This window comes from Pectinophora gossypiella, chromosome 6 (genome assembly GCF_024362695.1).
Source record: "Pectinophora gossypiella chromosome 6, ilPecGoss1.1, whole genome shotgun sequence".
Classification (NCBI taxonomy): Eukaryota; Metazoa; Arthropoda; class Insecta; order Lepidoptera; family Gelechiidae; genus Pectinophora; species Pectinophora gossypiella.
In genome coordinates, this window is record NC_065409.1 from 7,507,734 (window position 1) to 7,519,257 (window position 11,524).

General features: G+C 39.7%; 1 protein-coding gene across 1 annotated transcript; it reads left to right on the top strand.

The window, feature by feature from the left end:
• Positions 1–1,019: 1,019 nt before the first annotated feature.
• LOC126367433 (spatacsin) lies at positions 1,020–11,060 on the top strand. The gene is made up of 14 exons (XM_050010935.1): positions 1,020–1,329; positions 1,593–2,007; positions 2,189–4,071; positions 4,320–4,496; positions 4,740–4,934; positions 5,308–5,590; positions 5,776–6,705; positions 7,064–7,227; positions 7,420–7,581; positions 7,860–8,396; positions 8,678–8,875; positions 9,202–9,725; positions 10,032–10,178; positions 10,732–11,060. The coding sequence occupies exons 1-14, from the start codon at positions 1,153–1,155 to the stop codon at positions 10,802–10,804; spliced, it is 5,865 nt and encodes a 1,954-aa protein (XP_049866892.1). The 5' UTR covers positions 1,020–1,152; the 3' UTR covers positions 10,805–11,060.
• Positions 11,061–11,524: the final 464 nt, after the last annotated feature.

Consider the following 11,524-nt stretch of genomic DNA (forward strand, 5'->3'; position numbering starts at 1 on the left):
TTCTTCATTGAATAATCTAAATAATTAATACGAAGTGGTGTTTTGTGGTTATTGATCGCATTAAGTTAGTCGGAAGACATTCGCGAGTGTTATTATATAGAAGTATTCAATAAACAAAGTGTATCTGCCTATTTTCGCTTCGTGCCAGGAAGCCGCTTCATAACTCGAAAGTTTATGCGGACTTTTGAGTTAATTCGTTTGGGGTTCGGAGTAGGAGTCTACTCCGAGGGTGGAACTTGTAAAGTTGTATGAAAGTATGGGCATAATAGGCATGTGTATTACTGCCTTTATTCCAATGTCTTGACAGTGACGTATAAATATGACATTGACTTGCAGTGAGGCTTTTTGGCGGGAAACGGGAACGGGACAGTTGCTTTCTTCATTGAATAATCTAAATAATTAATACGAAGTGGTGTTTTGTGGTTGATGATCGCATTAAGTTAGTCGGAAGACATTCGCGAGTGTTATTATATTGGAGTATTCAATAAACAAAGTGTATCTGCCTATTTTCGCTTCGTGTCAGGAAGCCGCTTCATAACTCGAAAGTTTATGCGGACTTTCGAGTTAATTCGTTTGGGGTTCGGAGTAGGAGTCTACTCCGAGGGTGGGGGCTTAGGTTTCATCATCATCACCTTTCATCATTTCATCATTCATCAAGAAAAAAAATACGTAAGACATGGCTGTATGGGCATAGTTCCCTTTGCCTTACCCTTCGGGGAAAACCTAAACAAAAAAAAAAAAATGACTTGCAGTGAGGGTATTTATTTGGGTGCGTTTAAGAATTAAGAAGCACTATAATAGCATAATTGCAAAGCAATTTTCGGTACCAAATTTTATTTTAGTCAGTTCATATTTTTTTAAGCAATAAATAGCAGTTGATGAATTGTTTGCTTCTACCTTTATTATTTTAAATTAAATAAATTCTAATATTTGTAGAGTAATTACTAAAAACAAACAATATCTTGGGTTCTGTCGTGCGTTTAAAGCAAACATTGATATTAGATTAAACGCAGTTTTATTTTTCACTAATTATACTACATTTGATAAAATCCATTGTTTGCGTGATTTCGTTACATTGTATTGTTGTGGAAAGTGTGATAGATAATTAACGTCTGGATTGTTCCATGAAGAGCTGTGTACATTTCAGTGGACATGGAAGGTCTGACCCAGAATGAGAAGATCATCTGGACATGCTGGGAGGAGAAGTCAGCACGGGATGTGGTCCGGGAGGCGGCTGCTAAGGGCACACACATCGCCCTCGCGATCAAATATCTCATGCACAAGAACAATTGGAATGAGGCCACAGCTAATGAGTGGTTCTTAGCCGAGGTATGTTTTGATTTCAAAACAATAATATTATTGTTTGACCCCATTGTCCCTTGTAATGTAATACTACCCAGTATTATATACTTAATTTATTGTAAGTGGAATCTGAAGAAGTTTTTATTATGTGCTTATCACAACAAACTAAACTAACCCTATAGTTAATTCATACAGTAAGTATTTGTATAAGTGCATCCTATTAAAAGATCTTTTTTAACTAGTGTTACTTCTGGAAGGTTTCTCCTGTAATTAATAATTTTCTCACTCAGGTTAAAGCATGGACGGTGCAACTTCTCCTTCGAAAGCAAATATTCAAAGTTCTCCACATCCTCAACAAAGTTAAGATAAACCCTGAGGAGCATCTAATGACTTTAGCGCAGGAGTCTCCACAGATAGAGTACAGAGACTTCATTGTAGAGAACTTGGAAAAACTATCTAAAGACATTAAGCCTGAAAATCTTCCCAGATGGCAAAATTTCAAGAATCATTGGAATCTCCTCAGGTATCTTGAAAAGTCATTTGAAGTTGATGGCACTTTCAAACAAAATAAGGTGTTTGGTGTTGGAAACAATAGAGTATTTGTGAATGAAAGTGAAATCAAACCATTGACAATAGAAAAGATAGAGAAATACCCTCCAGAATGGAAAAGCAAAATTGCAACAGCATTGTTCTTTGATAGTTTTGGTAAGTACTTTCTTTTATCAAGTTACACAAATATAGGTAGGTTACTAGTGTTATGACTTCTGATAAGCATTATTCATTATACTTAATATGTCTTAACTTTAGGTAAACATATTAGGTTGGTGACTATGTACATACAATGTAATGTAGGCATTACTGATAAATTGCCTTTATGTATTTACAGAATTTTCTTTACTGGAATTTTCATCATCATTGGAGGTATGGAATCATCTGGTACAACACAACAAAGCCATGATTCTGGTGCGCTGGATAAATGTCCAAACATCAGAAGTAGTAAGGGACATGAATGCACGCTATAACTTCTTCAACAATGATAGCTTTGTCAAGAAACTTCTAAATGTTGACACCAAGGGCTTCAGCTTTAATGTCCTTGACAAATTAGATGAAGTATTTAGGGCCTGGTCAATCACTGACAAAATGATTGCAAGCATTGCCAACAGCAACTGCTTTGCTTTCACTAAGATGTGCATTTATGACACATTGTGCTCTTACGGCATTGTTAATGAAGATGAGCGCAATAATTTGTACCAAATCATAGCAAGACTAGCACGCACACAGAATCTGAAGATTATTGATGATATTTTCACAGAGTCTTGTGCTACTATATCGAAACAGCACTTTTATGTAGAACTGGCTAAGTACTGTGTGAAGCATAAATTGTACAAAGTGCTGACCATGTGTGTTGAGGGGAACATACTTGATACAGACTTGTCTGAGGTAGAACAAGAGGCTAAGGAATGTATTGAACTATGGCTGCTTTTTAAAAGCATTGAACAAACTTCAGACAGGCAGAGTCATGTGGTGCCAGTGTACAAGACTTGTCAACAAATTGCCAAAGATGATATTGATAACTATATCTCTGCTAATCCACATTTAGTTTTAGGAATGATTTTATTGGAAGATAATGCTAAACTGTTTGATATATTTTCAAAGGAGGAATATTTGCAATTCAAAGATTTTAAACTACCAAATATGGGCTTTAAAGACAAACTTCCACATTTGCATAATGCTTTTAAGAAATATACTGATAAGAATCAAATGTATGAATCGAAGGATGTTAATGTCTATCAATTACTTTCGGGTTATCGAGGACTGGATGTATCTAAGATATTTGAATTTCAGTTAGTAAATCAGAACACTTACAGTTTGATAAGCGATAAGCCAGATAGACGTAGTCTGGGTAGCTTACTTGCGAATGATGTGGATGTCAATGCCAGCAGCATAAAGACCTTGTCGCAGAAATTCATGGATATGCCGGATTTTGCCAATGAGAAGCTTATGAAGAGATACGGTTATGTCGCAAAGTTGAACCATGTTTATTACTTGAAACAGTACCGGCCTTGTAATGCAAGTCAGGCGTTTGTGGCGCAGCAGTACCAAACGTACAATCGGCTGCAGGATAAAAGCATAAAGAGCGCGTGTTGTGAGGCTCATGCATTGGCTTTACAAAATTGGTCCGATCCCGCTATGACTGCGTGCGCAATATCTTTTGTAGCGATGATTGGATGTAACCCTACAAGATGCAGGGTCCATATGTCGGCTGCTAAAATGATCAAACAACATTTGTTACGTTTGGGCGAAACACACGAGAAAGCGAGTAAAACAGTGAATGAGTATATGTCGAAACTCATTCAGAGTAATGATGAAGCCGCAAGAGAAATGCTGCGATACTTGGAGGAAATCACTATGCAAACACTACATGAAAAGCAGGAAGCGAGTGGGAAGGTAGAGATGTCAACAGTGCTGTACGAATCTCAGACAATGGTGAAGTTTGCTGTGTTGCACGATCTGCCTTTGCCAGAGATGCAATTGAGAGAATTCGTGAGGAATGACTGTTGGTTCAACTTCTTGCTGTTCGGTGACGTGTTTCGTTACCCACTGGCTCAGATGCTGCAGCTGTCACAGGAGTTTAGTAACAAGTCGTATGCGGAACACTTGAAATACATTATGTTGCATCGAAACGCGGAGGAAGGTTCAGATAAAGAGTTCAAGTCTGTTGCAAACAATGGGCAGAGGAGGGCTTCAAGAATGAATTCTGTTGAAGTGGTAAGTTTATGTTAAAACTCATTCGCGACATCGTTGCCAATTGATTCGTAGTCCGAATACAGATGATGTTCCAATCAGTTTAGTTTCTACAAAACTTTGCTTCCTTGTTATGCTTCTACAATATCATACAACAGTCAGTTCTTGATGTTTGTTAATTGTCACTCCTATGAATAAATACCTCGCTAGTATGCAGAGTCCTTGGCGTGAGTTGATTATTTAATTTGCACGGGTTATATCTTCTAATTCAGAGTCCGAGTCCGACTTTGAGCGGCGTGTTCGAGTTCCCGGCGCCGGCAGCGGTGGGGCGCGAGCTGTGGGAGGTGTCGGCCGCATGTCACGGCCCCGAGGACCCACCCGCCGCGCTGCTGCGAGCTGCCGACCACTGCCGGGAACCACTGCTCGTGCTCATCGCTAGCTGCTATGAGGTATCTATTTTACCATAGGAGTGTTTCACCACTTACTGAATTGTCTAAGCCAGACATTTATCCGGCAGATGGGCTATCACACATTGTATCAGAAAGAGATCCTCAGATTTTTTAAGACATAAACAACCTTTATATTTTATGACCCGGCGAAATAAATCCAAACTGCCAAAATAAGTATGTATATTATGATTATTGATCTACTTTGTGATCAGTTGTTATAATGCAATACACATACATTGGCAGCCAAACGCAGTCGACGTGCTGTGGCCGCAGTGGGTGCTAGCATCGCTGCCATATAGCGCGCAGGTACAGGAAGCGCTGAAGTCTGAGCTGGCGCAACATTGCTCGCCGGCGGAGCAGATACAACGCGTGGCAGAACTCTGCCTGCGAGAGGGATACGTCAACACACTGCATGAATCCATGCTCATCTTTATGCCGGTAAGATAATAGCATGTTTAAAGGAGACAGATTTTGTGATCTCTAATTGAAAACACACTTGGCTATAGACCATTAAGACAGCTATACGGTGCAGTTCACCACCTATCACGTCGCTCTAATAAAGTTTGGTGAAACACGGTTACTCAACTCATCTTACGATGGCATAGTTTGATTTATTATACAGGGTGTTAGTGACATCGGAACGAAAACTTTGAGGGATGATTGACACCATGGAGATCGAGGTTGTTGTAAGTTTTCTAATAGCATGGTCTCCGTCTTTCAAACCGTATCACTTTTTATTCTATGTTAACCGCAGGGAAAAGTATTTTGTTGTAATAATATTCCATAGTACTGCAAATCCTTTGTCTTCTAGGAAAGTCCACTGACTCTACTGACATCGTTTCTGTACCGGTGCATTCGGTTGCGCACCTTCGACTCTGACACCAGCAAACTGCTCAGCAGCTTTCTTCAACACTGCCAGAGGAAATATAGTGTCGACACAAGTGCGTTACCCGTGCAGTTGTCTAAGGAAGCCTTGCAGTCGGTGGCTGTCTCGCTCGTGAAGATAGCAATGAGTCAGAGCTTTGACAGCGCATTCCATCAGAGAGAGTTCCTGAGGTGTCTCGCCGTCGCGCAGTTTGAAAAAGGATTGACGGGTTAGTGTTTAATAGTATTATGCACGCCATTTTAGACGGCGATACGGCTCACCTCCTATCATGTTGGTGAAGCTTGGGTATTTAATTCATCTTGCGATGGATGTATTTCTCACTATGTTTGTTTTAATCTTTTTGTAAGCTATATCTTTCAATAAAACGAGTATCACAACTTTATTATGTTGCAGTACCAACACCGAATTTCGTAACGCTATACGAAATCCTACAGATATCAATGGAGACATCTCTAGTAGTCAACATCTCGAAAATGCTGGAAGATGACGCACAAAGTTACCTTTCACAATGCATTGAAATGTATACTGCTAATAGGAATTATGACGTGGCTTTGAAGATAGCCAAACTTGCTGGACTGTCTGTTAATGAGATCCTTATGGCTGAATGGACGCACAAGCATGAGATGTTGCATATGAAGGAAGATGCCGTAGAGGATAAGGACTTGACTCTGTTCGTCGCACAGTGTAGTGAAGCCTTCAAGCATGCCTCAGTTACCTTCAACAAGGCGACAGAGTTTCTCATATACCATGTCAACGAGATATCCGATACGGCCCAGAAATTTTACTGCTACAGGATAATAATGAGCTGGTTTGAGGAAAACTTAGAATATGGACAGAGAAGAGAAGAGATCGAACACATGATGTGGAATGCCTACTTCTCGAATGAATCTCAAAATGAAATTTTCTTGAACAGTTATCAGAGCACTTTGCATTTCATACTCAATGGACAAAAAGACCCGACGCTCTCGAAGAAGATAGGTCTCGTCAATGCTGAGAAACCGTTCTCGATGTTGTTGAGTGAGATTGAGATTGAGTCTGATGTGGGGAATATTGAAAACGTGGTACTTTTAGAGGAGCCTGATGCAATAGACAATTGGAGGCGGGTGATAAGCCAGTTACTAGAGTTGAAACTCTTGGTGGAAGCGTTTAGGCTGTCGGCTTTGTTCAAGACTCCACCTGAATTCCGGTACAGACCTCCGGTGTGTCCTGTACAGATTATAAGGACGTGTTTGAAGCTTGCAGAAGGGACCTGTTCACCTTATGAGTTGCCTCAAGAACTAAGATTGGTGATTTCTTCACCATTCTCACAGAGTAAATTGTCAAGTAAGTTCAGGCATGATATGTAATAGGCTAGTTTTCAACTAGTCAAATCAGGTACTTTTTACTAAACGTCAAAACACAAAATTACTATGGAATTTGTATGAAATAGCACAGTGTGACGTCATAGAGAAACGTGATATAATGTGGGACTTATTATTACGTTTTTCTTGAATAAAATTCATAAATAAGTTAAATAGAAAAAATAAAATGTTTTTCGTTAATTCTAGATCTGTCTTTATTTAGTAATCAGAATTTCATGATTATCTTGAACCTAGTACACGACTCAATTGGACGCAAATGTTAGAATGGTCGGTCTTCGTTAATGTTAGGGAATTTTTGCCAATATAACAAGTGCACACAGTTTCAGAGACATCAGACGCGAGCTTCGAAGAGTTAGTAGTGATTCAGGAGAAGCAGGACCCGAGTACCGAAGGCGTGCCACACTTAGCTGCTCGCGAGGAGGCTGACAGATTGTCCGCACTTGACGCGCTCGCCGTACGCAGCGGGATCACTGTAGCTAAACAGGTCAGTACACAAATGAAAATACCTATTACCTTACATCCATTTTTTGGAGTTGTGGATCTAAACTGTTAATGCATTACATACAATGTGGAGAGTGATGGGCGCTTTTGGTCATTACCAATGTATGTACTGTTTGACCAATATCAAGTTTTCCAAGTTTGTAAAGCGGGATTATTTTGTGTTCTGTTTAATCAGGTGGCGAGTTACTTCCGCATAGCTCTGCAGATCGGGTGGAGCTACTCGGGTGTGTTGAAGTACCAGCACCACGCGGTCGACTTCATCAACCTGGTGAGCGGCCGCGCGCGCATGTCTCTTGCCAACCTCGTGTTCCGGACCTTCAACATACCCTCCAAACAGGTGTGGATATGAGTTTGAACTATTCCTCTTTAGCTCGTCTAAGACCTGCACTCTACCACTGATGAGCTGTGCTGACCTGTATATAAATAACCAATAGCGTGATTACGTCACGTATCAATAGCGAAATTCTATTCTCCGCATTGGTGGAGTCTAGACCTTACTTTAGTAGCACTAAAATGTAGACAGAGAATGGAACAAAAAATAAAAAAACTTTGGGTGAGAGAACGTTGCGCATGACAAATATTGATACCTAACTTTAATATTATCTCTTACTTCAGGTCGCAGAATACTTGTGTCGTGAGATGGTAGCCGCTATAATATCACCGCATTTAGTGAAAACATCAACATTCCGACAGAAAGAGCATTTCCAATACACTTTGTGGGGTTACGCACTCAATTCCGACATCGAAATGTTTCTGAACATGCGTCCGGACGCTTGTAGCCAAATAGGGAGGTTCATTCTAGACCACCTCATGGCATTCCAGAAGATATACAAAGCTACTACAGTGGCGAAACTTCCAGAAAACACTTTAGACGACAGTTGTCTTGACGTCGAAACTCTTATAGACGAGGAGTTCCAAAATGTAGAAGGCGATGAGGTGGAGTCTATAGTGACTGAAGAAGGGACCCTCGTATCAGCTGATACGGAATCCGTTTTCTCAGTATCTACGGTGTATACTGTTGGTGCTAAAATGACCAGAGACACTCGAAGGAATCTGTTCGATGTGGTGACTAGAAGAGACGTACACATCAGATACGAAGTGAAGTCTAATATCCGGAAGATTACTAAAGGAGCGAAGCTGTCTACTAAGCAGGTAAGCTCACGAATTTTTAACTGAAAGTGATGTTACCATGGTGAAGATTCACCTGAGTCTTGTACAAATGTACAGAAGTAAAGTCGCCTTGCCACCATTTCCATAAAATTGTAAAATATTGTAGCTAGCTATTTAACTAAATATTATAACTTTTTGATCAAAGATTACATATCCACTATCTAAAAGTTCCATCCACATCATCTTAGCGTTATCCAGTTGACCTAACCTAGAGACATTGACAGGTCCGGTTTTTTAAATGTCTTAAAAATTCCACCCAATAGGTTAATATAATCTCAATCGAGCTGCTGGTGCTGGCGCACGAGTGTTTCTCGTGCGCGTGTGACACGGAGGGCGTGGCGGTGTCGCTGGTGTCGGCGCAGGCGCTCACGGCGCGGCTGGCGGCGGCGCGTTCATGGCGGCTCATGGTGCGCCTGCTGTGCGGCCTGGCGCGGTACACCGACTGCGCTTATGTGTTCCAGGTCATTGCTTTGTTTGGTGAATGACTATTGAGCTGTGTTTCGGTTTTTCGGTTTTCGGTTAACAAATATATCGGACCCAGAGTAAACCTGAAGAAAATAGGAAGGATTTATAATATTTTCTGAATGGGTTCTCTAGACCTTCAAGTAGTGGCAAAAAGGTGTAGAGCTCATTTAGTTTAGTTTATCTATGACAAACATAATAATTTCGATAACCGCTAAACTTACGCCATCTATTGTTGCTGAGCGAGGGTCCCAATACCCTTAAGTTGTTTAACAATGTTTTACCATAAACCGTATTGCGACCAAGAATATCTTCACATTTTCAGACACTACGCGACAATCATCAGTTTGAATTCCTCCTGGGTCAATTCGACTACATGCTTGGCAACCAACCGGACAAGATTGCGGAGTTCAAACAAGGATTGCTTGACTTCCTCAAGATACACTGTCCCGGAGACACGGACACCTACATCATGGTTGCTCTACACTTCAACATGTACGCTGAAGCCGCGAACGTGAAACGAAAACAAGCTCTTGATCTTATAGATGACTTGGAGAAAATGGCCTTAGACGCTGCTAAAGCCGTATCTAAGAAACCCTTCCAACCGCCGCTATGGCTTCAAATACATGACAATGTGCAAACTAGGCTGTTACTAGAGACTGCGTTGAACCATTGTACGGATGCGTCAGAGTTGTATCTGCAAGGTGGTTGTATGGGATTTGCCGGGGAAATGGCGATTCTTGCACAGCAGATAGCGTTGCAAATATCGCTGCTAAACGCGTCGCCTACAAGGCTGATACTGAATAGAAGTACAGAACAGTTGTATCGGCTTGTCAGCGAGTATTTGAGGTGAGTGTGCTACAATAATAATGCGAGATTATTTTCGTTTCCTGGAAAGATAATAATTATTAAATGATGCCACAAATATAGCGACAATACAATGACATCACAATGCACATTATCTTTACCATAGTATAAACTATAAACTAGGTTAGCTGAGTAGATGTTTTGGCTATTTTCCCATATATGTCGATTGCGAATAGAATGTGACAGTTTTCTAAATACTCTTATATAATATAATAACTATGTTCATTATTGATATACCGATTTTAGTCATCATGAATATTGTACTTATGATATGTTGTCCTCCAACAGCTTCATGGAAGGTCTGGTGTTACTGTCGGGGCGCGGCGGCGAGGCGTGGCATGAGTTAGCTTACAGGCGTGCTATGGCCAATGATCAGGCCTACCTACGCGATATGGCCGCCTACCGCCCTGACATCGCACATAGCTTCCTGAACAGGTAGGTACTCGAGGTTAACATTACCGGATATTGAGTTTTCCCAGAAAGTCAGGCGACTTAATAGGCTACTTGATAACTTAATCAAATGAGATACTTTTTACTAAATGTCAAAACGAAAGTTTTCTTTGGTGTTAATATGGAAATACTGTCCTGTGACGTAATCAATAAAAGCGGTCAAACGTTGTACTCATTGTTATTAATTTATAAATCAAATTCGAAAATAAGTAGAAAAGTAAAATGTGATTGATTTTTGATCATCTTAGACTGGCGTCTATTTCTAGATTAGCGTTTTATAATTTATCGTTGACCCACAAAAATACCCAACTATAATTGTCTCCTGAGATAAGGTACCAGGCCCGTAAGGCGCGGGGGCGTTCATCGGATGATTTTTACGTTTTTGCGGAACTACGATTGCAAAGAGTATTTTAGAGGGTCTGGTAAATGCATTCAAAAACTTTCGTGGGCATACAAAATTGTAACAAATATGCTATCGAACCAAACGCATTATTATGATAACAAGTCTTTTTTATTACAATGCCGTCCTTATTTGCAGATACAAAGCGGAGAAAAACAAGACCTCAGTGTCGCACGCCGCCATGACCGAACTCCGCAACTTGTGCCGGTGATATACAATTAAACGCTAAGGTTGGTCTCTGAAGGATCTCAATATATTCTATAATAGCTATATTCTGAGCAAAAATAAAAAAATGTAATGCAATTATTCTGAAAAAAGAAAAAGAAATGCGTAAATGGCAACACTGGTTTGAAACCAATCGCTTGAGTGAAAAATCTTTGCCTACCAATAAAAAACTCTATAACAATGTTGCCAGAGCTAAAAAATAGCCGTTGAATTATATTTCAAGAAATAATTAGGTTAGTAAAGAGACTATGCTGCTGGTGAACAAGCCACAGTGTTTTATGTAATCTATAATCAATATTTATTTAATGCCAAATATCGTAATGTATATCGTATATAGCATTTATTTTCATGTTACGAAAGTTGAGTTCTTGTTGTTACGCATTATACTTAATATAATTAGGTGTGTAAATAAGTCATTTACTGTGATAATGTTTGACTGACGTGTACTCATAATTGTATCTTTCTTGATTAAGAATATAATAAATAATATCGTTTACCTAAAATTCGTTTAATAATTTATGCTTGTTGAGTTTACTGAGTTTAAATTAAAAAAAATAACATTTATATATTGTTCGGTTACGCTTTTGATGTTTGGCACATCAAAATTTTAATGGTCAAAGTAAAATGAACGTAAACATTTACTACTTTATAATAATTATCAATAATCAAATATTGAGATGATCCTTCCCTATTTTTGTTTCTCGAA

Excerpts from the sequence above, each read along its gene's own strand:
- LOC126367433 (XM_050010935.1), top strand. The coding sequence starts at position 1,153 with ATGGAAGGTCTGACCCAGAATGAGAAGATCATCTGGACATGCTGGGAG. Across the intron at positions 6,706-7,063 it reads CTCACAGAGTAAATTGTCAA|TTTCAGAGACATCAGACGCG; the intron begins GTAAGTTCAGGC and ends AAGTGCACACAG. Across the intron at positions 8,876-9,201 it reads ACTGCGCTTATGTGTTCCAG|ACACTACGCGACAATCATCA; the intron begins GTCATTGCTTTG and ends TCACATTTTCAG.